Source organism: Diabrotica virgifera, chromosome 4, assembly GCF_917563875.1.
Source record: "Diabrotica virgifera virgifera chromosome 4, PGI_DIABVI_V3a".
NCBI lineage: Eukaryota > Metazoa > Arthropoda > Insecta > Coleoptera > Chrysomelidae > Diabrotica > Diabrotica virgifera.
The window spans coordinates 247,147,804-247,174,911 of NC_065446.1; the positions used below are offsets into that span (position 1 = coordinate 247,147,804).

The window sequence follows — 27,108 nt, forward strand, 5'->3', positions numbered from 1 at the left end:
GGGCTGTAGTGCCGTAGAAGAAGAAGAAGATAAGATCGGAATCGACTAAAGAGATATTCGAACAATTGTGGGTCTCTATTGGGGTAATATCTTGGACAACTCATAGGACAAACGTTTTCATTCTAAACTAACTCAATATTAAAAAAAGGCTGTTCACAATATGTCTGCAACGAATTCCGCAATTCTTTGGCCACGTGGTTCGCAGAGGTGACGACAGTTTGGAGAGATTAAGTGTTTCTGGAAACGTTCCGGGGAGAAGATCAAGAGGTCGATCACCAACTAGATATTCCGACCAAATAAAGAATTCAGCTGGAAACTCATTCTGCGAAGCTCTTAGAACAGCTGAAGATAGAGACCAATGGAGAAACATTGTTAGGAATATTGGAAGAAATCATGATCCTCAGTAATGGGGAAACGACCAGAGAGACAGAGAGAGAAAGAGAGAGAGAGAGAGAGAGAGAGAGAGAGAGAGAGAGATTGGAGTCAAACAGCTAAAGTGAAAGTAGGATATGCATTGACCAATATCTGTATCTTGTCTGCTAATCTTTTTAATATATTCCCAAAAGAAGTATTTAAGACAGCGCTGGAGGAAAGCACAGTTATCTTTGAGTCAATAGCGAGGCACGTGCGCGACGGACGACTGTGTTGCACGTATGGAGTGTGCGATACATAGAACAGACGCATTTAATAAACATATAAAGCAATCCATGCGGATTCTCCGCTTGCGGAATCCGCAGTAGATAGGAGTGGCGTAACCAGGGGGGTTTGGGGGTTGTAACCCCCTCATTGGGATATACTTTGATCCGCTCTAACACCTCCAATAGTTGTAGCCCCCACCCCTTAGGATCATCCTGACGACGCGTTTGGTAGATAGACCATGCCTTTAATCCTTTTTATGTCGATATTTTATCGAGCATTGCATTAATATCGTATCGAAATCAATATCAATATATCAATATCACTTCACTTTGAGATTAATAATCGTTATTAGTACCTACCAGTGGCGTAACAAACTCCGTCGCCCCCCTCCCGCAGAATTGGAAATGGGGCCCCCTTTAAAAAAGTTACTAAATACGACTTGTGTAACAAAAAGTTATGTGTGTTATAGCCTAGTACTTCTTCTTCTTTCTCGAAACTCCTTATGCCCCTCAGGTGCGTCGGAGGTTTTATTCATCCTCTATCCGTATCTTCCATTTCTTGCGGTCCTTTGCTAACTCTTTCATTTGTTGATGTGTTTTTCCTTTTTCCTGTGCAATTTCTATAATCTGATCGATCCATCTTTTCCTTGGCCTCCCTTTCCTTCTTTTACCATATCTTTTTTATTCCATCACCTGCTTTGGTAGTCTTCCTGGTCCATTCTGTTTATGTGTCCATACCATTTTAATTTACTTTTTGGATATTGGTTATTATCGATTCCTATTTCAGTCTTTGTCTAATATCTTCATCTCTTATTTTGTCTAATTTCGTTTTGCCTTTTCAGTGTCACCACCGAAGTGGTCAAGACAATACTTTTCAAGTTATTTGCGAGTGAAAATGATTATTGTTCAACAAGAAAACCACGTTTCAGGCGGTTTTTCGCAAATAAATTAAAAAATTAAGTATTTGACCGAAATAATATTCTTAGCAAAAATGTAGCTTATAAAAAACTGATGTCTATCGACCCAGGAAAAGCAAAGCAGTATCTTTTGAAAAATTCTTCTGATTCGTCAAATTCCAAATCGAATATTTCAACGTAAAATAACCAAAAAATGAAGCACTTCTCGGGAAAAACTCATTGAAACTTTTTTTTAAAGTGTTTAAAAAAGCTTTATTTTTATTTTTTTATAAAAGTTTCTATCATCAAAACTAAGCGAGTTACGCTCAAAATAAAGTTGGCCCCTTGTTTTGGTAAAGAAAATCGTGAAAATCTCCCCCTATTTAGCACCCCAAATGAAACTAATCATTACTGCTTTACAAATTACTTAACTTTTTTTTATGGCCTGTAAGTTTCACTGGTTCAAAGTGCTTATTTTTGAAATGGTTCTAGTTGAAATGGCTTGAACGAGTCACTAATCACGAGTGTATGCAAATTTTGAACAGTCTTATCATAACTAATTTTTGTCTAACAGAAAAACAAAATACAACTTTGAATATTTATAAAAGCAAAACCTACATTTCTTTACTTTCTGTGATTTTTTGTATGGTTAATACTTTTTAAATTATTTTGAAAAAAGGGCATTTTTCCAAAATAAAAAAACCTTTTTCTACTATAAAACAAATTTTTTTCAAAAATAAGAACTTTGTACCGGTCAAACTTACAGATAATATAAACAATACATAAAATAAATGGAGAAGCGCCTACGATTAACATTATTTGAGGTGCAAAATAGGGGAGGATTTTCACGATTTTTGTTTTACCAAAAAAGGGGCCAACTTTATTTTGAGCGTAACTCGCTTAGTTTTGATGCTAGAAACTTTTATAAAAAGTAAAAATAAAGCTTTTTTAAACATATAAAAAAATTTTAATGAGTTTTTCCCTAAAAGTGCTTCATGTTTTGGTTATTTTACGTTGAAATAATCGATTGGGAATTTGACGATTAAGAACAATTTTTCATGAGCTTTAACTTTGCTTTTACTGTGTCGATTGACTACATGAATAGACCATTTTTTTGTTTTTTTATAAGCTACCTACATTATTGCTAAAAATATTTTTTTGATAATATTTAATTCGATAAAATTTTTTGAGTTATTTGCGAATGACCTCCTAAAAACGTGTTTTTTTTTTGGTGAAAAATAAAAAATTTCACTAGCAAATAACTCGAAAAATATTCAACACAAAGTTGTAGTCCACAGTACATCGTCTTTTTTTGGGAGATGATTAGAAAAGTCTTAAAAATGGTCTTAACTGCTTCGTTTGTGCGAGTCAAATAGTCCAGGGCGCTTCTGTTTTGAGATGGACGTTGAGAGGTGACTCAAATTTTTTTGCAGAAATTGCTTGAAAATGAAATCAAATAATAATATTTGAGTTATCCCCCTCTCAAAAAGGTCCGGAACATTGTTTAAATAATCAAAATGTCAAAAAATTAAGGAAAAATTCGATTTTTTATTTTGGTTTTTTGATTATAACTGTAAAAGTATTCATTTCCGAGAAAAGTTTTACTGACATAAAAGTTGCGTAATTAAATTTCCTACAACATAGAATTGGATAAGTATTTTAAAAATAGTCCCCCTTGTTGCAAAATAGCAATAATTGCGAAAAACAGTACAAAAACAAGTATTCGAATTTTACGTTTTTCAACCATTTATGCTATACTTAGGACCTTCATATTTCACCCATAAAAACTCTATGATACAGTAAAACAATACTGTAAATTTTATTAAGATCGGTTCAACAGATTTTGCAAAATAAATTTTGCAATCCAGCTTTCGCAAAACAAATTCATTTTTTCAAAATGTTACAGGACTGAAAATAAAGCAGATAGCAAGTTGAATTTTTTTTGCTTATAGAAGTGTACTGTACCTTTCATTTGAAATTTGCAAAATTAAAATCTATTAACTACCACGGCGTCAGGAAATTTTTTAAATAAACATTAATTTTTGGTGCTACGCGCAGGACAGCGTTGTTCGATGCACACAAGTTGATTTCCACCAAAATTTCTTCTATTCTTTATCTAATATATTATTTTCTTACTCTATATTTTGTTGTATTTTAATATTTTAATTCCACAAAAATCAAACTAATTTTATTATTGTTTGTGAAATATTGTTTAAACAATTGCATTTATGTTTAAAAATAATAAACTTTTATTTTCTAAGTTAAAATATATAAACAATAAAGTTTTTGCTAATAAAAGTGTTATTTCAAAGGATAGAGTATATGTTTTTATTTTGCAATAAACAAATTTATTTATTTATACCGAAATGTAATAAAAATTAAAATGTATCAATCATTATCAAAGCTCATTGGAATGCCCAATAAGAGCAAACTATCCGCTGTCCTGCGCGTAGCACCAATAATGAATGTTTATTTAAAAAAATTCCTGACGCCGTGGTAGTTAATCGATTTTAATTTTGCAAAATTCCAAATGAAAGGTACAGTACACTTCTATACGCAAAAAATTTCAACTTGTTATCTGCTTTATTTTCAGTCCTGTAACATTTTGAAAAAATGAATTTTTTTGAGAAAGCTGGATTTCAAAATTTATTTTGCAAAATCTATTAAACGGATCTTAATAAAATTTACGGTATTATTTTACTGTATCATAAAGTTTTTCTGGGTGAAATATGAAGGTCCTAAGTATACCATAAATGGTTGAAAAACGTAAAATGCAAATACTTGTTTTTGTATGTTTTTTTCGCAGTTATTGCTATTTTGCAACAAGGGTGACTATTTTTTAAATTCTTAACCAATTCTATATTGTAGGAAATTTAATTAGACAACTTTTATGTTAGTACAACTTTTCTCGGAAATGAATACTTTATAAGTTATAATCAAAAAACGAAGAAAAAAATCGAATCTTTCCTTCATTTTTTGACATTTTGCTTATTTAAACAATGTTCCGGACCTTTTTGAGAGGGAGGATAACTCAAATACTATTATTTGATTTATTTTCAAGCAATTTATGCAAAAAAATTTGAGTCACCTCTTAACGTCCAAATGTGCTAATATTTTTACAGATGAGCCCTGGTCTAAACCACTTTCTGAAAAATTTTAAAGTGCAGGTTGGATGCGTTTCCGCGTCCCGCGTCATTAACATATTTACGTTGTCGGACTAACGAAACGCGGCTGTAAATTTGTCGGACAAGAGATCGACAATCTTTATTAATTAAATATACATCAATACATCTACAAAAGCAGAGCATACAGAGTGGCAAACAAAGAAGTAAAAATACTCTGTTAAGCAGACGACGCAATATTGATAGCCCATGCTGTGGGTGCTTCTGTTACGCCTCTGGAAACTACTGCCGATAATTGTATCGAAATACTAAATTTAAAGAGAAAACCCATTTCTAGATTTAGAAATATTGTTCTAAAATTCGGCAAACTGCAATTCTCAAACCTTTCAATGGTCACGTACAAAGCATTATAGTTTATTGTTGTCACCATAAAAGTTGGGAAGACCGAAAAGGATTAAGTTTATAGAAATGAGATGATTTACTTGCCGAACATGCGTATTTAGAAATTTACGTTCTTGAATTTAAACACACAACGTAAAATAATATAACAATAACAGATTTTTACATAATATCAGACGACAAGATGGGGCTCCTGATCAATTGGGGAGCCCCCGCAAGCTTCATACTGCGGGGGCCTCTGTTACGCCCCTGGTACCTACACACTACACAAGCCACATTAGAGAAATACTTTTCATTAAAAAAATATTATACTCTAAATATATACCTGATTACAATATTTCCACACTGATTATTTGCCTCTGTATCATTCACTTTCGTAACCAGGTGGAAGAATCCATCATCTTCGTTGAAATCGTCGTTCTTCATTGTGTTGATGACTCTCCCTTCTTCGCGTCCCAAAGCTTTGCCTTTTATGGGATGTATTGCTCCGAACATCCGTGATCGGAGTAAGTAATCTGAACTGGTGAGATTTTCCGATCCCCTGAAAAATATAAAGATTAAGAAAATGAAGAACTAAGAGTCCATTATGATGAAATATAGAAATGGTAGGCGAGACCTAAGAGACTCATTTCAAAATAAATAATATTTAAAAACAAAGATCTAAAAGATTTCTTAGGTCGGAAACAAATTCTCTCTTTCACCTATACCCTCATCATCATCATCATCAGTAGCTCGACAACTCTTTTTGGGTCCTGGCTTGTTCTAGGATTTTCCGCCATTCTGTTCTGTTCCTTGCTTTGTTCTTCCAGAGGGTAATCTCAAGTGTTTTCAGATCTTGTTCCACTTGATCCATGTATCTAAGTTTGGGTCTTCACTTTGACCTTCTCCCTACTGATGCTTGCCTCATTATATGTTTTGGTGTTTCGGTCTCCAACATCCGTTCAACATGGCCCATCCAGCGCAGACGTCCGATTTTTATGGATGTTATGACGACGCGTTCGCTGTATGCTGCGTATAGTTTAAAATTATATCTTCTGCGCCATACGTCATTCTCTTTCACCCCCTTATATATGTGTCTGAGGATTTTTCGTTCAAACGTACCTAATAAGTTGTATGATGTTTTTACACGCTTCCCATTCTCTGTTTTTTATCCTCTGCTTTTGTCTGTTTTCTAGCCTTCCTTTTATATGTATATTCTTTGTATTTGACCTTTTTGCTGTTGTCTGCTATACCCTATCCTTCTATAATTTGCAAGAAAACGGGCGATAAATGCCTAGATATTGGGGCTAGTGTTACCAGGTCGGATTTGTTTTTAATCGGTACATAAGCAAAAACAAATCGGGATTTAGGGTTGTAGATCGCGACAAATAAACAAAAATAGCCCAGTAAATGACCGTTTTGGAGTGTAATTTTCAGAGTCAACGAATTGCATGATAATCTGGTTTTAGGTTCTACTTACTGTCTCCTTCAAAGTTGAACTTGTACTGTTGGTTGCTTTTACTTGGGTGGTGAAAGTTACAGTTACCCCTTCTCGGGGGTAAAAAAAACGCGCGTTTAAAGTAAGTCCCAAAATGGATCAACTGACTAACTCTAAAAACTTTTGTTCTATATAATTTTTAAACTAAGTCAATACTTTTCGAGCATATTCTTAGCAAAAATGTAGCTTTTAAAAAAGCAAAAATTATTGTATGTTCAGAAAGTCTATAAAACCAGTAAAAGCCAAGTTGTAGCTCATCAAAAATACGTTCTTTTTCGTCAAATTCCAAATCGAATTTTTCAACTTGAAATAGGTAACCAAAAAATTAAACAATTTTCGAACAAAATTTTTTTAAAACTTTTTAAAGTGTTTGAAAAAAATCTTTAATTTTGTTTTTTATAGAAGTCCCTAGCATTAAAACTAAGCGAGTTACGCTCAAAATAAAGTTGGCTCCTTTTTTGGTAAAAAAAAATCGTGAAAATCGTGAAATACTTTATATGAAGGTTTACCGGTTAGGAGTGCTTAGTTTTGAAAAAAAAAAAAATAGTTTTATAGTAAAAAAAAAATTCCTAAAATATTGGAAAATGCCCTTTTTTCAAAATAACTTAAAAAGTATTACGGATACTAAAAATCTGAAGGAGTAAAAAGTAGGTAGGTTTTGATTTTAAAAATATGATAGATTCATTTTGTTTTTCTGTTAGAAAAAAATTGGTTCGAATATGGCTGTTCATATTTTGCATACACTCGTGATTAGTGACTCGTTCAGGCCATTTCAATTATGTAAAAAATACATAAGTAAAGTAAATTCTTTGTAAAGCGGTAACGATTAATTTCATTTGGGGTGCAAAGTAGGGGGAGATTTTCACGATTTTTTTACCAAAAAAGGAGTCAAGTTGATTTTGAGCATACTCCTCTTAGTTTTGATGCCAGAAACTTTTTTAAAACATAAAAATAAAGCTTTATTAAAATAGTTTTAATTGGGTTTTCCCGAAAAGTGCTTCATTTATTGGTTATTTCACGTTGAAATATTTGATTTGGAATTTGCCAAATAAGAACGTATTTTTCATGAGCTACAACTTTACATTTGCTGGGTCTATAGACTTTACGAGTTCACATTTTTTTTTTCATTTTTTTATATTATGCTACATTTTTGCTAATAATATTTTTTTCGATCAAATACTTACTAACTAACTTTTTGAGTTATTTGTGAAAATCGCCTGAAAACGGAAGTTTTTTGTCGAAAAATAAACATTTTCAATCGTAAATAACTCGAAAATTATTAACTAAGTTATTCTATAGAACTGAAATAGCTTAGAATTAGTCAATTTATCCATCTCCGGACTTATTTTAAACGCGCGGTTTTTCACCCCCAAGTAGGGGTGATTGTCATCTTCCGAGTTAAAGCAACCAACGGCACAAGCTATCCAAATTTTTATGCAACTTTGAGTTGATTCTGAAAATTACACTGTATCGCATATCGCGTGGTATCGCCGTATTTCCAGTTCATTTACTGGACTACAAGGTGTTTCTATTATCTGTATTTAATCCTACATAATAATCAGGGGCGGCTCGTGATAGTATAAGGTGGTGAGGCACACTACACCTGAGGAATTTTATTATTATGGTTAGCTTCTCTTTAATGACCAGAAGGTCGATTTTGTGACGTCATAACGCTAGGAAGAATCTAGAACCAATAATCCCGGACAAAAAATACTCACAAATTATCCCTGGACAAGAAATACTCAGACAAATAATCCCCGGACAAATAATCCCCGGACAAAAAATCACCACAAAAATCCCCGGACAAAAAATCCCGGACAAATAATCTACAAAAATGTTTTATTAAAAATATCCCCACAAAGAATTCCGGACAAAAAATCCTCAAGAAATATTTGCTGCTGATTAGTTCTCTAAAACTTTTCCAGTGAATGCGATCGACTCAAATGCTTTCAGCCATAGTGCATAGAGTTATTTTGAATTCCAATTCCATATTGAAAACTTCAAATTTTACATAACAAAAGAGTGTGCGTTTTTTTCAAAAATCGTGGAAGATATGAGGAATGAGCTAAGGCTGTGGGAATCATGTTGCAATATTATTCGCTTAAATATTTTGCTCATTCTGATTTGAATAAGTATGTTCAAAAAATTTTTACAAAAAAAAAACACAACCACAACATACAGCATTTTTGAAACACTTAAAAACTACTTTTGTATGTAAACGTCCGATGTGGAAGTGGAAACGTTAATAAAATCCTTTTTTAAGTTAAATTGTATAATCTTATTTCTCATTTAGAATAATGAATTACATAGATGCCACAAATAAAAAATAGCTTCAGAACAATATGTTAGGATTATGTGATGATAAACAATGATTTAAAATGAACACTGTTTTAAATACATATCCATAAACTTCTAAAATATAATAATCCATTCGTATATACCGCGTGTACATAGAAAGCTATGATCTGTAATTGACTTGTGCTTGTACTAGTCGGTTCAGTTCGGCTATTCCCATTCCGTTCCGCGGAGCCTGAGGCCGTTCGGCTATTCCTATTCCGTTCCGCGGAGCCTGAGGCCAGCCTCAAGGATGAATGAATTTTGTTCCTAGAATCGGTGGCACATTTTTCAAATTTTGTCGGTTTTACTGTTGGCGTTGTCCCATACTTGCAGATGGTGTGAGGCTAGCTTCAACTGTAATGATTTGAGAAAGTTGGAATGGCACGTGGAAGACGGATATATAAGAAGATAAAGAGTCAGGGCCGTACCGATTTTAATTTTTTTCATAAAAATAAAGGTATCTAGGAAATTTCAAAAAGCTACATTATATTTAAAAAATTATTATAAAACAACGAAATAACGTAAATAAGTCGATTGATATAATGGTGAGGCACTGCCTCACCTACCTCATAGGACAAGCCGCCACTGATAATAATACATAATAATCAGACAAAATTACAAAAAAAAATCGTAGATTAAGTAAATTATTTATTTTTTATTAAAATTATATTTTTCATTCGATTTTGCCGCTTTTTGGAGTGCCTTGTTTTTATAACATAGTTATAAAATTCACTGCAAGTCCTCCTGAAATTGGTTTTCGTGGGTGAAAATCGGGACATTTAGTGTCCCGATCAGGTACAAATCGGTACGCGTCCCCAGACCCCTGAAAATCGGGACGTCCCGCGCAAATCGGGACGCCTGGTAACGCTAATTGGGATCTCCAAAACACGTCAATTTATCTAGGTGAAGAACAAACGAATTTTGGTTCCTAGTACCTAGTACTCACAATTCGTGAATAAGAACGAAGGTAAATAAAGACAGTTAAGATTTAATTTGTTTCAGAGACCACCACTATCTGTTTAAATAATATGTTTAAATCTCTTGGTACACATAGTTTCAAAAGTTATGCATCACCCCTCGTATTCACGATGTTTACGTCTTTATAAATCCGTATCTTTAACACACATTTAATGGGCCTTTTTTATAAAAAATATACCATTTTTGGTTTTTTATTTTATTTGAATACCCATTTAATTGACCTGGTTTTGCCAAGGTGTAAACATTTGAAAAATTTATTTTGGTGAAATTTTTGAAAACGCGATTAAAAATGAATCGTATTTTAATTTCTGAGTTGGACCGTATAAGAATTATCGATTTAGTTGAAGAAGGCCATTGACAGCGGTTCGTGGAGGAAAGAGTGGGTGTTTCTCAAAGTGATGTCTCACGGATGTGAAATAGGTTCCTGGAGACAAACTCGATACGGAATAGAGCTCGGTCTCATAGACCCCGAGTTACCAATGATCGACAGAATAGATATATCAGAATTTCCATCCGTAGAAATTCTTCTATGTCTGTACCAGCCCTCCAAAGAGAATTAAGGCATGCTGCAGGAGTCAGAGTATCGTTGTCTACAACAAGAAGAAGAATTTTAGACTCAAGTTTGAGGAGTCGTCGATCAATAAGAGTTCCTCAGCTACAACCTAGACATGTTTTGGACCGTCTCCAGTGGGCTCAAGAACACATAGAGCTCCCCAAACTGTTTTGGAATTTTGTGCTTTTTTCAGACGAGACTAGAATCTCTTTAAATAGTGATAACCAGCGAATTTGTGTGTGGCGAGAGCCAACAAGAGCTGCACAACTAGCCACACACGAATTCGCCGGTTATCACTATTTAAACAGATTCTGGTCTCGTCTGAAAAAAGCACAAAATTCCAAAACAGTTGGGGGAGCTCTATGTGTTCTTGAGCCCACTGGAGACGGTCCAAAACATACCTAGGTTGTAGCTGAGGAACTCTTATTGGTCGACGACTCCTCAAACCTGAGTCTAAAATTCTTCTTCTTATTGTAGCCAACGATGCTCTGACTCCTGTAGCATGCCTGAATTCTCTTTGGAGGGCTGGTACAGACATATAAGAATTTCTACGGATGGAAATTCTGATATATCTATTCTGTCGATCATTGGTAACTTGGGGTCTACCAGACCGAGCTCTATTCCGTATCGAGTTTGTCTCCAGGAACCTATTTCATATCCGTGAGACAACACTCTGAGAAACACCCACTTTTTCCGCCACGAACCGCTGTGAATGGCATTCTTCAACTAAATCGATAATTCTTATACGGTCCAACTCAGAAATTAAAGTACGATCCATTTTTAATCACGTTTTCAAAAATTTCACCAGAATAAATTTTTCAAATGTTTACACCTTGGCAAAACCAGGTCACTTAAATGGGTAATCAAATAAAATAAAAAACCAAAAATGGTATATTTTTTATAAAAAAGGCCCATTAAATATGTGATAAAGATACGGATTTATAAAAGCGTAAACATCATGAATACGAGGGGTGATGCATAACTTTTGAAACTATGTGTATTATCAGATCAGCCTGTAGTGTGCTCTAAATCCAAACAAAATCTTTGTTTTTAAATATTATTTATTTGGAAATGGAGTCTATTAGGGTTCGCCTATCTTTTGTTAGACGTCGCTATAGGTTTGTTCCAACACAACGAAAACCGTCATGAAACGATCGCGAAACTGCGCGCAGATAACAAAATAATACGTTCCATGGGTTATTTTGTTTACTGCGCAGTTTCGTGATCGTTTCATGGCGGTTTTTCGTTGTGTTGGAACAAACCTTATAGCGTCTATTTGCAAATTACACACACCCAAATTTATATGGAATCACCATGTATTTCAAAGTAATATTTATTTCTTTCGAAGAAACTTGTTATTGTTGCGAAGATTAAAGGTTTTCTTTGAAAATAAACAAATATATAAGACAATCGGATAGTACAGCCCGGTACGGTATAGATTATTTGCTTGAGTTGCAAGTTGAACGAAAATAAATAAACTAACTTTATCTACGACTGATACATAATATATGTATTATACTTGTGGTGTTTGCAATATAATGCCATATAATAATCCCTTAGGGATTAATAATGCGGGATACTAGCTATTAATCCCTCTGGCACAACAATCACAAAATTCACCACGGAAACAAAATAATCAACCTCAAAAAGTGTCACTGTCAAACGAATAGTATATTTGACAGTTTGTGTTGAGATGGACGAAAATGAAGAATCTTTTAATTGTACACCACCAGAAATTGTAGAACTAGCTACAGCAACAGCATCTACCTTAATGCCTGAAACATCGAAATCCATTTATAATAAAACGTACGCAACCTTCAACGAATGGCGTGTTCGAAACAACGCGAAATCATTTTCCGAAAATGTTCTGCTGGCCTATTTCGCTGAATTAAGTGCAAAATATAAACCGTCTTCATTATGGTCATTCTATTCAATGATTAAATCTATGTTGAGAATAAACCATGACGTTGATCTGGAAAAATACGGCAAACTAAGAGCGTTTCTAAAGAGAAAATCGGAAGGATTTCAAGCAAAAAAGTCTTCCACTCTAACCCCAGAGCAAATTAGGAAATTTATTGACAAAGCTCCTGATGAAATTTATCTTTTACATAAGGTAAATATACATATTAATTGTACTATTACTAATTTTAATGTTTTTAACAAATAAAGTTGTTCATTAAAAATCTTAAATTAATTAATTTGTCGTAGATAAACTAGAGTATACTACTCGCAATAATGGCTCTCATTCCCTCGGAATGTTACTCCCTCGCCGCTAACGCGGCTCGGTTCGTAAATATTCCTCGGGAATAATAGCCATCATTATTGACTCGTGGTATAATCTACTATTTGCGCCCAAAAACGAAATTATGCCTCATGTGGGGTTATAGAACTTACAACGAGGAAAAATTATTGGTCTTGTGGAGAAAGTGATGTTCTCAGATGGACATAGCTGCAGAGCTAGGCGTAATACAGGGCGTTCTGTCCAAAACATATGCTAAGTAACAGGAACTAGGAAAGCTCAAAAATAAAGCAAGGGAAAGTCGCAAAAAGTAGTAACGGCTCTCCACGATCGTTTAATTGTCCAATCAGCTGGAAGACACCCAACCATTTCTCACCTGCAGCTCCTAAGGCAGCTTTAGGAAGCTACAGATAGATGTAACTGTTTCAGTTGAAACGATAAGAAAAAGAGTTCGTACCAAGAAGTATACAGCAGGAGACAGTTATGGGTTCCCGAGTTATCCAGGCAGCACAAGATTGATCGCCTAAATTGGTGTCTTCACCACCAAAACTGGAACATTGAGAATTGACAAAATGTGCTATTCTCAAAAACAGTCAGGATCTAATGTAATCAGATGGAAAATCAGATGACCCACTAAATCGTGTACTTAGAGGTCGAAGAAGTCAAGCCAGTACGAAAACTGTCAGATCTGTTCACAAATATACAAGGGGAAGTGTAATGTTCTGGAGAGGAATTGTGATCCGTAAAAAACACCTTTAGTTTTCATCCAATCAACTTTAACTGCTCACAGATATCGATGCCTCAGAAGCCAATCGGTGTAAGCCAATAAGTGTTTAAAATGAGATACTAAGATGTTTCTGACAATAGTTGCAGAAATATAAGTAGTTATTAAAAACAAATAAACTGTCTTTATTTTTCATAATATGGGTAAAAAATTAATAAATACAAACAAGGAAATAATAATATTATTATATATAATAATAAGTGTTATATCTAATAAGTCATTTTTAGGGAGAATGTAACTTACACGTTTGACTTCTGAGGCATCCATATGTTGATAACCTGTAGTCAAGCTCTGGAGAGGTGCAACAGGAGAAAATTTAATTTTATTACATGATAATGAATGGACCTCCACATACCATTAGTATGACTACAGACATCATTGAAGCAGAAGGTATCCCTTATTTGGAGTGGCTTGCTTGCTCGCCCGAGCTTAATCCTAGATAATCCGAGATAATCCACAAAACACCGCACGGCTAATACAAGCTGCTTTTAAAAGATGGAGCAACCTACCACAACAAAATGTTGATAATTTGATTAGGAGCGTGCCCACGCAAACTGAAGCTTGCATAAGGACTAGAGGTGATAACATTGACTACCAAAAAATACAAAAAAAATAAAAACAAGTTAAACATTATTCGTTTTACATTGAAATGTTGTCTGCTATTGACTTTAAAACAACTACTTTCAATTTGTTTGTTAAATACTTTATTGTTTTATTTAATTGTTATGTATTTGTTATTAAATTACTTTAAAATAAATACTGCTTGACTTCGTGTGTTCGTTTTTTTTTAATTCGCACGGAATAGTAAGAAATATCAAATGATTCCATATAAGTTTGGGCGTGTGTATTTCATTAATTTGCTTACTCAACTGATAGATTTGGTAGACATAGTTTCGTAATATTTTTACCTCTTCACTTACTGAAATGTGTAGGGCCATTCTTTGCTGCTTGATCTTCTCTTTCTACTTGATACGTTGGAATCAGAATTTGCCAATTCACATATTTTCTTTAGATTTTCGGTATACTGAGCATGTTTACTGGGATCGTGTTGTTCTGGATATCGGAATGCACAACAGTGGAAGGAATGTGTCAGCTTGGCCGATGTTAATTTCTGAAAATGTTATTTTTTTTGAGAAAAAGGAATATTATTATTATAATTATTATTGAGTAATGGTGGGGTATTTTTATTGGGGACAATAAAATACAAGTGAAAGGAGTGGAAGATGACTTAGCCCAACTAAAATTAGGTAAAGCTGCAGGTATAGATGGATCAGATGGCGAGTTATTGAAATATCTAGGAGAATTGGGCAAAAAGAACCTTTATGAACTGTTAAACCTAACATGGGAAATGGGAAACTAAAAAATACCACTGAAAAAAATACTCGTGGAACACGGCTATAATACTCCCTATACACAAATAAGGAGGTTCGAGGAAATATGGAAATTACAGAGGCATATCGCTGCTCTGTTCAACATTAAAAGTCTACTAAATTATCCTAGAACGGAAACTCCGGAATTTAGTCGAGCCTAGATTAGCAAATATTCAAAGTGGCTTTAGTCCAGCACATAGCGTCCAGGGCCATATCTTCAGTCTGCAGCAGATCATCGAAAAAGCAGTATGAAAAGATGAAACGGTAGGTATATTAATTATTCCTAGATATGAACAAAGCTTTTGACATGGTGAGAAGAGAGGGAATATTGATGATTTATGAGGGAATATGGCAAAGTTTGACAAATAAGAGAGTATATATGAAAATGATAACCATAATTTGCACAATACTGCACGAATTCAACATTAACGCAAAAGAAATGAATATGAAAATATCAGCCCAAAAAACACAAAGCTTAGTAATAGCCAAAGAACCAATAAGATGCAAATTGGAGTTAGATAACAAGTCTAATTATACAACAAGTAATGACTTTCAAATACCCGGGAATTAATCTATCAGCCTACAACAATATCGAAGAAAAGGTGAAAGACCAAATAATTAAAGCCAGTACTAAACGACACAATTTGGAAAAACAAACACCTAAAGCCGGATTTATACTCAGCTATTGCCACTGCTGCTGCCGTTGACGGAAATATTGCCCGAAATACTATATCAACGCGAGTGAGGTGCTCACATCAGTTCCTCGCCAATGTCCCCACAACTCATTACCGAACGACTCACAAGAAAGGAATGTGACAACAACATCGTCTTGCTCCCTTACTCACTTGCTGCTTTGCCGGCGGCAAGGCTGCCTTTGACTTCTTTCCTTTGACTTCCGCCACTAGAACCGACTCTTTGGGTATGTAGGTGCAGTGGCAGTAGCATGACGAGTAAAAGCGCGAGTGAGCTATTTACACATTCACGCTGCCCATTCCCTGTCCAATTCCCTGTCGAACATTGCTGAGTATAAATCCGGTATAAGATTGGCAAGAAAGGCCCGAATATATAAGTCAGTTATTAGGCCAGTTATGACTTACACGGCCGAAACAAGACCAGATACAAGCAAAACACGAAGACATCTGGAAACCAACGAAATGAAGATCTTAAGAAGGATTGCTGGAAAAGGACTACAGGATAGGGTAAGAAGTGAGGAAATCAGACGCATATGTGGTGTAGACAATATAAATACCTGGATAAAGAACAGAAAAGAAGAGTGGAATGAACACATAAGCAGGATATCTGAATCAAGGATAGTAAAAATAGCCAGAGACAAGTCACTGTTAGGCAGAAGAAGTATAGGACGCCCAAGGAAAAGATGGAATGACAACTTAGAAGCAGAATGAAAGGCACCGTTGAAGAAAAACTGGCAGTACTGCCTATATAAAAGAAGAAGAAGAAGAAGATATAGAATCCAGAGTTTATATTGCAACACCAAAATCAGGTAAGAACAGGGAATCTTCGAATCTTATTTCCAGCAAATTTACGAATAACGACGGAGTCAGACAAGGAGGGGTATTGAGTCCACTATTATTTATTTGTGTAATTGACGAAGTGTGTAATTAAAAAGTGCTGGTCAAAAACAAAAAAATATACCATAGGATACAGACACCTACATCAAATAAAAATCGAAGCCCGTGTATTTGCAGACGATATTGTTATTGTGACAAGAACTGAAAAAGCTCTGGAAAAAATATGGGAATCTGGGAGACTGAATTAAAAAATTACAAATTAATAATAAATATGGAAAAAACAAAAGTGATGGCAATATCCAACAAAGAAGTTAATAGTTAATGTAAACATTGAAATCCAAGGCGACAAAATAGAACAGGTAGACACATTTAAATAGCTTGGAACAGTTTTAAATAAGAAGGGGACACAAGAAGATGAAATTTTAAATTAATAAAAAGAATAAAAATAGTCAGAAGAAATGCCGAAATTTAAGAAGAATTAAGGAGAGAAAATATAGTCAGATACATAAGATCTCTTCGCATAGAATAGATGGGACATATACAGAGACGCCCACAATCAGATATGTTGAGAATAACTAACTGGACATCACTATGGCGCAGGTGTAGAGGAAGACATAGAAGAAGATAGATGGATGATGTAGAAGAAGACATAAGAGCAACGAATATTAAAGATTGAAAGTCAGTGCAAGGACAGGAAGAAATGGAAAAGAGTCACCACAGCAGCAAAGACGCACAGCAAGAATACGTCACCCACAAGAATACACAGCACGTCACCCAAGAATAGGATTTTGAACGCCATGACGTTAGCCATAATCCCTAGGGATTGCAACGAATGGAATACGCATAATAAACGCTTGCCATAGCATAAATGAACAATTAGTACGCGTCTATTTATACAGTGCGGTGGAATAAGTGTTGCCCCCCTGTTAACTTGTTTATTTTAAGAATATAAGCAAAACGCTCAGACGGGTCGATTTTTAGACTAACCATAGTATATTATAGCATCAACGTTTCGAACTTTACGCGATCCCTCTTCAGGTGACAGGCATAACTTTGATTTTTTTAAATGGTAAAGTACATCATGTGACACCTCATTTAACAGCTTTTAAAATACTAATTTCAAAAATGTATAATACTTTAATCCTTTTTGAGATCGCAGGCCCAAAATTTCGGTCGAACTTTTTTTAAACGCATTTATTTTTTTCTAATTCTGAGAAAACTAATAAGTATTTTTGAAAAATTTAAACGCAGAATGAAAGATTAGATAATTGATGGATTCGACCGTTACTTGATGGAAGTTCATTTTATCTAACAATAAAAAACTGAAAACGTTTGTTTTCTATACTTCCACAAAATTTATTATATCTAAGTGACTACAGCTGTTTCGGCGGAGTGCCTTTCTCAAGTAATATAGTTTACAATGTGTTTGCCTTTTTAATCTTCAACTGAAGAGGTTGAGGAGTGGGGAGCTGTTTGTCTCGAGTTGGTCATTCAGAATTATATCTGTATTTTTCAGTTTATTAATTTCCATAGATTCTAAAAAAGATAGCTTAAGGCCTTTATTTTGAATATGTAGAATTTTAAACTCTTCATTGAAAGAATGATTATGATCTAGAAGGTGAAGTGCGTATGTAGAAGTGTCTGTTTTTCTATTGTTGAATACCCTTTTGTGTTCTGCTGTCCGTTTGTCAAAAGTTCTGCCAGTTTGACCGATGTACGTTTTCGGACAGTCACCACAAGTTAGTTTGTACACACCACTCTGTAGTTGCTTTCTCTGGTGGTGTGTACAAACTAACTTGTGGTGACTGTCCGAAAACGTACATCGGTCAAACTGGCAGAACTTTTGACAAACGGATAGCAGAACACAAAAGGGCATTCAACAATAGAAAAACAGACACTTCTACATACGCACTTCACCTTCTAGATCATAATCATTCTTTCAATGAAGAGTTTAAAATTCTACATATTCAAAATAAAGGCCTTAAGCTATCTTTTTTAGAATCTATGGAAATTAATAAACTGAAAAATACAGATATAATTCTGAATGACCAACTCGAGACAAACAGCTCCCCACTCCTCAACCTCTTCAGTTGAAGATTAAAAAGGCAAACACATTGTAAACTATATTACTTGAGAAAGGCACTCCGCCGAAACAGCTGTAGTCACTTAGATATAATAAATTTTGTGGAAGTATAGAAAACAAACGTTTTCAGTTTTTTATTGTTAGAAAGATTAGATTATTACCGAGGGCTGACAGTCCCTTAGAATAAACAAAAAGTTTCTTTTTAATGATATATTTGAAATTAAAAATCACACTAAATTTTCTCTTTTTCCCACCACTGTGACTTATTAAAATAAACATTATAGGAGTTCTCAGGGACTTTGGACCATCGAGAATACTGTAATATTTCATTCTCCGTTTAAATTTTTCAAAAATATTTATTGGTTTTTTCAGGATTCGAAAAAAATGATTGCATTTAGAAAGAATTCGACCGAAATTTTTCGCCTACGCTCTCAAACATGATTAAAGTGTTATACATTTTTGAACTCAGTATTTTAAGAGCTTTTAAATGAGGTGTCACATGATGTACTTTCCCATTTAAAAAAATCGAAGTTATGGCTGTCACCTGAAGAGGGATCGTGTAAAGTTCGAAACGTTGATGCTATAATAGACTATGGTTAGTTTAAAAATCGACCTGTCCGAGCGTTTTGCTTATATTCTTAAAATAAACAAGTTAACAGGGGGGGGCAACACTTATTCCAGCGCACTGTACATATAGATATTTGACATCAATTCATAAGAGCTTTTTTTAAAGCACATTTAGACTACAAGATTTTCGTAAATTTTTAACCAGTAAGTTGAAATAATAAAACAAAAATCCAAATCCTCTTCAAATATGCAATAAATGAAACATCGAAAGAAGAAAGAGAAGAAATAATCAAAGAACTCAAATATAAACTAACTGGGCTATATGACGACAGCACCAGGTTCCTATACTAGAACAGACTGGATCAAAAACTTGATCAAATTGACCTGACATGTAGCACCAATATAATATACGACAAAATAACACTTGCGATTAAGGAAGCAGCCAGTGAAGCATTAGGCATGGAGGAGATAACAAATACCAGGAAAAATAACAACATAGTCTGGAGCAATGAACTTGAACAACAGAAACAAATAAAACAACAGAAATATCATAAATGGTTAAAATCACAAAACGCATATGATAAAACCCAATACCGCCAAGAATTAATCAAATATAAAAAAATGTTAACAAAAAATGAGAACAATACCTGGGAACAGAGATGTAGGGAAGTGGAATGCCATCTAGGTGGAAGCAGATCCTCAGAAGCTTGGAGGTTCATTTGAAATCTAAGAAATGTAAACAGAAATAATACAAACCTTCAAATGATTGATTTAAAGAAATGGAAAACCCAAGAAAATAGACAGGAATACATAAATACATCACCAAAACACTACAATTTAAATGGTCAAGTCGTAGAATTAAATGACGAATTCGTTGAGAGAATGATTAAATCACTAAAAAATAAAAAAGCATGTGGCCCAGAAGGAATCCCAGCTGAACTTATAAAAAATGGAACTGCAAAATTGATCAAACTAATAACCATAATTTTCAACAACTACACAAATGGAGAAAACACCAGAAAATTGGAAAACAGGATGGATAACCCCAATACACAAAAAGGGTAACAAGGAAGACTACCAGAACTATCGCTGAGACAGAGAAATACATCTACTATTCATCGATCTAGCTAAGGCATATGATACCGTACCACTTTGTAAATTATGGCAAGTCCTGGAAAAATCCCCTATTAATATAACTTTAATAAAAGCAGTGCAACAATTCTATAACAATATCCAAGCAAACATAAAAATCAACAGCAGATTATCCAATAGCTTCATGGTGAATAAGGGACTACGACAGGGATGCAGCTTATCGCCAACACTGTTTAAAATCTATATAAATGAGGTCTTGAATAAGTGGCGGAAATCGTGTTCTGGCATAGGGATACAGCTAAACGACGACTCAACACTATACACACTGCATTTTGCTGACGATCAGGTGGTGATTGCCCAGGATAAAGATGATCTAATATTTATGACAAACCGGCTGTTTCGAGAATACAAAAAATGGGGCCTATACGTTAATATAAAGAAAACCAAATATATGTGTATAGGAGGACAGAAAAGTGAGTTACAACTAGAGGATGATATGGTTATCGAGCCATGCTCTGATTATGTATACCTTGCAACGAGAATCCAACAAAGTGGAAGGACAGAATTCGAAATAGAGGAAAGAATTATGAAATGAAAGAAGGTAATAGGAGCTTTGAACTCACTACTTTGGTCAAAAACCATATCAAAAGAAAAGAAAACACAGCTTTATGATAGCATCTTTAAAAGCGTGGTACTGTATGGATGTGAAACCTGGCAACTGAATAAGCTATCAGAACAGAAGTTGTTCGCACTGGAAATGGACTTCTGGCGAAGATCGGCCTGCATCGGAAGACTTTCACATAGAACGAATGAACGGGTGCAAGATATTATGAATAGAAAAACAAACATAATTGAAGAAGTCCAACAAAAACAACTTTGTTGGTATGGCCATGTACAAAGAATGGATGAACATCGACTCCTAAAGCTAATAATGGAATGGCAACCCCCGGAAAGAAGGAAAAGGGGCAGACCGAAAACAACCTGGATAAGTGGAATCCAGAAAGCCATGTCTGAGAGAGATCTCCGACCAGGAGATTGGACAGATCGACGCGGCTGAAGAATAGGAACCGGAAGGCGCAGGATGCTATAAACCGGTGTTATATATAAGGCTACACCTACATTGGATCCGTTTTTCTCCGATCAGATCAGATCCGACGTCGGAATAAAAAATAAACCCATAGTATTAAATGAGGGTGCCTAGGGTGATCCGATCAGATCCGACGTCGGCCGACGTCGGCCGACGTCGGAATAAAAAATAAACCCATAGTATTAAATGGGAGTGTCTACATTGGATCTGTTTTTCTCCGATCAGATCAGATCAGATCAGATCCGATATCGGCCGACGTCGGGAGTAGCTTCTCCTATTCTCATCGAGAAGTGTTTGGTTTCATTCCGGTTTTTGCAAATAATTAATTGAATTTTTTGTTTTAACTATTTCATGAAATAAATCAACAATAAATAGTTTCCAAATCTTAATATTTAATTTTGTAATAATGTATCTCTACAAGATAGATATTTTATAATGTTGTCTTGAATATAATGGTTACAAAATCTCTTTATTTACATATACCTCTCGCACAGAATAGGAAACACCCTATTGTGTGCCTCTACGTAAATAGTTTTTCCACCTACCTCTACCGAAAGTATACTTTTCCGGACCTGATTGTAAGGAGCAAAGTTGTACTTTTCCTCCCTAGGGAGGAAAATATTTTTCCTCCCTAGGGAGGAAAAGTAAAAGTGACGTCATGGTATTTCATTCATGAAATATAACTTATTGACGCCCTGTATAATATCTTACATTTTTAAGTAAGTATCTATACAGTTTAACGTTTATTTATAAAACACTCTGTATTTTGCAGAATGGTAAAAAACAGTAAATTGTTATTTTGATTTAACAATGTGTGTGTGTGTGTGTGTGGTTGAAAAAAAATGACTGCGGATTATTGGATCCATTCGCCTAACCGATTGATTTAACAATGTTTACATTAATAATATGACTTATATTTGACAGCTGACAGTTATATTCTACCTACTTGTTAGTTTTAGTTTTAATAAATTTTGTTGGTTAGTTACATAAATAAATTAAGTAAAAATGAAAAAAATGACTTGTTATTTGAGGAAGGTGGAAAAATCATATGTATAACATGGGAGTAAAGTGCCTTTGCCTCCCTTGAATGATTACTGCCCTCCGCTACGCGTCGGTCAGTAAACTTCATTCTCGGGAGGAGAAGTAGCACTTTCCTCCCTTGTTATACAAATAGCTATTATTGGGATGGATACTAGTTTGTAATAAATCAATATATTTTTTCTTTTCTCATGAATTATTTTACATTCTTGTGAGGAAAAAATGGGAAATAGGATTTTAAATTTATCAGGATAGTTACGTAGATTTTTGTTTATATTAAATTCTCCTAAAGATCTGTGTTTATTAAATGTATACATCCATCTACGTTTTTTTTCTGCGTCTTTTAAGAACGTTGTTTTCCAACAACAGCCAACAAATTAATAACACATCTTCATCATTGTCGGTGGTCGGTGGTCGGAAGATTACTGAACCAATGTAGGCACCCTCGCCGGAAAACCGGTCTGAGCGGATCTGATCTGATCGGAGAAATACGGATCCAATGTAGGTGCCGCCTGTCGGATCAGATCTGATCTGATCTGATCTGATCTGATCGGAGAAAAACGGATCCAATGTAGGTGCGCGCTAAGTTGAAATAAAATTGTAACGTTCAAGAAGTGTAGTTAGAGAAATTTGATACCTACTGACCCCCAAATCGTAAATACTAGGAATAGTTTGCATCGTATGTGTAGCTTCTATTTTTAAAGTTTCCAGTTCTTGCAATCCTTCACTGGGCAGTCTTGTAATCGAAGTGCGGGATAAGTCTCTAAAAATATAGACGAATTAAAGGCTGATTTATCTTACGACGGGACGTGGACGGCACGTGCCGTAGAACAATAGACGGCGCATGTTCCAGGTCGCCCCGTTCCGTTGTACTATAAACTAGCCAATGCTTTTCATATCGCACGATTATTCAACGTGCCCCGTAAGACAGCCGTCCATGTTCCGCCCTAAGATAAATCAGCCTTAACGGCAGGGCCGCGTTTAGGTCAATTGACGCCCTAGGCAATTCTCTAGTAGCCGCCATTCAAACATGTACCATTTTTGCGAAAAAAATTGCAGAAATTTTTATTTAAAAAAGAATACATTAAAAATGGATTTTAACTACGATGTTTATATATCTATAACAGAAAAAATTGTCATTTCAGTTCGATCACATCAGAGACCTCTTTTTAAAAAAAGACTTTTCAAAAAAAAAAATTTTTCTTGACAAAATCGGCAAATTGTTAACACGTTCTTGCGTCATACTTGATGGGAAATTATTTTAATTACAAAAATTGAAGAAAAATCTTCTGTGTAAAAGGTATATTTATAAAAAAAAATAAATACACCTTTTACGCAGAAGATTTTTCTTCAATTTTTGTAATTAATGGTATACAGCCAGCTACAGGAAGTTTTTCCTTGTGGATTTTATTTTTAATTCTTGGCATTTTCGAAAATGACCTTCTAGCAGACAAGTTGGCAACTGGGGTGCACAAAGCAATGTCAAAATTAGGGAAAATATCTTTCAATCCACTTAGTGCAGCCACTGAAGGTTTTCACCTCCGATATCGTTGAACCTCCATCGAATTTTCATGAAAATTGGTGAGTAGTTAGAGAATACCTCAAGCAAAAAGGGTGACATGATGCCAACTTGCGCTTTTACCGTGGTGGTGGATGCCACCCCTTCTCGAGGGTGAAAATAATTTTTTTTAAATAATACCATAAATCGATAGAGAGACAAATTCTAAGCAAAATTTCTTATTTTTATAAAGTTATTAATATGAATCAATATTTTTTGAGTTATTAAAGATCAAAGATTTTATTTTTTCGTAAAAAATGCATGTTTTAAAGCTCTTCTCCTCGTATAACTCAAAAACTATAAGCTTTTACAAAAAAGTTATTATTACCAAAACTGAAGATAATAAAAAGCTGAATACACTCCTCACTTAAAGAACTAAACTAATGTTAATTCAAAGTGAGTTATGGGTAATTGAATGTATATTTTATTCGACGAGTACTCAAATCTAAGTATTCAAGCTTAAATAACGGGAAAACGATGCATTTTATAAAATATACCTGCTAAGCACTTGTCAAAGTACTTCGAAGTACCTATCAAATGAGTTCCAGTAGAAGTTAATAGCATCTCAATTAAGCAAGTTATGATGAAAATAAGAAAACCCTTTAGAGAATTTTTAGGAAAAAGTGAAAAATAACACATACGCCATTTCCAAAAAAATTAAAATTTATACATAGTAATCCTTAGAAGAATTTCTTTATATTAGCATAAGTAATGATTTAAACATTTTTGACAGGTTTAGGATGCATATTTAAAAAAAAGATATAATTTAAAAAAATCAAAATTTTTAAAATTATCGTAATTTTCATTTTCTTTTGATAACAACTCCAAAAATACTCAATATACGTAAAAAGTAATATATGTATAACCAAATTTTAGTTTTTTCTGTATCAAATATTTAACCTTTTTACTATTTCTGTAGGGTAAAAAATAACCGAGATAGAAACGTTTATAGCTTAACTTTTGCTGCGAGAACCATGTAACCGGGGCATATTTTTAAAAAAGTAAGTTGTTTAAATTATTAAATTCAACGTGATTTAATAGCCATTAAAATTAACTTTCAAATGGTTTTTGGATAAACCTGATATCGTAAAAATTAATGGAGTTATTAGAAAAAAACAATAACTTTTTTGGAAAAATTTTTAAAAGAAATATTTTGAAAAAAAAATTGGTGCATAAATTTTAATGCTATCAACTTGTTCGAGGGATTTGATAGATATTTCTAAGTACTTTGACAAATGTTTAATAAGGTTATGTTATAAAATGCATCATTTTCCCGTTATTTAAGTTTGAACACTGATATTTGGGCACTCGCCGAAAAAAGTATATATTCAATTACCTATAATTCACTTTTGGTTAACATTAAAAGGTTTTTCCAGTAAGAAGTTTATTTCATTTTTAATTAGCTTTAATTTTGGTAATAATAACTTTTTTGTAAAATCTTATAGTTTTTGAGTTATTTATTAAAAAGCGGTTAAAAACATGAATTTTTCTCATGAAAAATTAAAATCTTTGATCTTTAGTAACTCAAAAAGTTTTGATTTATTAACTTATTAACTTATTAACTGATATCCACTTCTTTTTAACAAACTGTTTCGTTAATATACTCGTAGGTATGTAGGTACAAAGGGATGATGTTTGTACTTTTTTCTCTTTACCATCTTTAAATGATTCTTCTCGAACTGTGTAGTAAAATGTAATTGTTAGATTGATGATAAAATATATACAGAAGAATCAATGTAAACAATATGCAGCAAAAGGCTTTCAAAACATTTAATTAATTACATAATTCAATTAGTCTTTACAATATTTAAAAAAATTTATATACTTACAATGACCATAGACTTTTAATACCACTAAAGGCGTTGATACCTAAGGTTCTGAGTTGAGGGTTATGGTGCATTTGCCTAAAAGATAATAACAAGAATATAATATATTTTAATTATTAATATACATAGACCAGCCTGTATCGTCGCCCCCGTTAGGTAAATTATTCCGATTCGATTTTTTTGGACAAACTTACTCAAAAAGAGGTCCTCATAACAAATCCACAGGATACCAGGCGGTATTGTGGTCAAACAATTGTTAAAATTATTTTTTTAAACAAATTCACAAAAACAATTTTTTCACTTCGGCCATTTTTTTAGATCATTTGGGTCATTCGGAGCAAAAAGGTCTCTTATGATTTTTCTCTAAAATTAATTGGTTTAAATAAAGGTTTAATAACTCGGTTAAAAATTATGATTATGAAAGTCAGAAATTGACCAAATCAAAGTTTGAAACCCCCCTACAAGATCCTGAAGAAATTTGTGTCATTATTGTATTACTAAGCGGATATTTTTAATTGTAAACAATGAGAGCTAACCGCATATTAGGTAGCCTTTATTTGGTCAATTTCTGACTTTCATAATAATAATTTTTAAACGAGTTATTAAGCCTTCAAAATGATCATTTTCGCATTTTTCAAATTTTAAATCGCGTATAACTCGACAACAATCAATTTTAGAGAAAAATCACAAGAGACCTTTTTTGTTTCGAATGACCCAAGTGATCTAAAAAAATTGTCCGAAGTGAAAAAATTGTTTTTGTGAATTTGTTTAAAAAAATTGTTTAAGGCCATTGGTATATAATTCGCGAATATTTTACGGATATCCCTACCTTTTCTGTCTTTACATGGCAAATTACGTGTAGTAAAATTCACACTGGTATGGATGTGTAAATATTACTAGAATGTCATTCTACTTGACAATGTTATAACTAACTTAAAGAGATGGCTTTTGAATGTTCTTGGATAACTGTTATTTTTTGTATAATTGCAAATTATTAATTCAGTTAATACATGTGATAATTTTTTCATTAACTATGTATTCAGTGATTGTAATAATTTATGTGTACCTACAACAAAAACTAATACTCTAAAAACTACTAATCAATCGAGAAAAGAGGAAAAGTGTTAAAGTGATTTTTTAATAATATATTGTTACTATGGAACGCTTACAAATTTGAACACCTTTAACAACAAAATACTTGGATCACAGAATATTTATCTTGATGTATTCTATGCTTCTATCTTCCATAAATAATACACAATAAATAACTTTTTATAAAGTTCACATCTTAAATCAATTATTTATCAAATACACTATATATCAATATTATTTAATCAACAACTCAAAATATTCCCGATTCATGTCAAATATTTAAAATTGTCACTGATTCTCAGTGTCTGACTGACAATATACTGACAATATTCTATTCGACTGAGTGCGTTGTATGACAAAGATAGATTTGGGAAATATTACCACGGACATTGTGTTCATTTTTTTCGAATCCTGAAAAAACCAATAAATATTTTTGAAAAATC

The 27,108-nt window shown here is 33.7% G+C and overlaps 1 protein-coding gene across 5 annotated transcripts in view; it reads right to left on the reverse strand.

Annotated features, from left to right (window-relative positions):
* LOC114334058 (lutropin-choriogonadotropic hormone receptor-like) overlaps nt 1–27,108 on the reverse strand; it is a 223,094-nt gene that overhangs the window by 19,191 nt on the left and 176,795 nt on the right. For 3 of the 5 annotated variants that reach the window (XM_050649945.1, XM_050649946.1, XM_050649944.1), the window contains 4 exons: nt 25,577–25,651; nt 22,835–22,952; nt 14,344–14,534; nt 5,381–5,596 (listed from right to left, as the gene is read on the reverse strand). In XM_050649945.1, the coding sequence (XP_050505902.1) occupies nt 5,381–5,596; nt 14,344–14,534; nt 22,835–22,952; nt 25,577–25,651 (600 nt within the window). The remainder of the gene's footprint in view (nt 1–5,380; nt 5,597–14,343; nt 14,535–22,834; nt 22,953–25,576; nt 25,652–27,108) is intronic. The other 2 variants (XM_050649948.1, XM_050649947.1) reach the window with 1 other exon arrangement.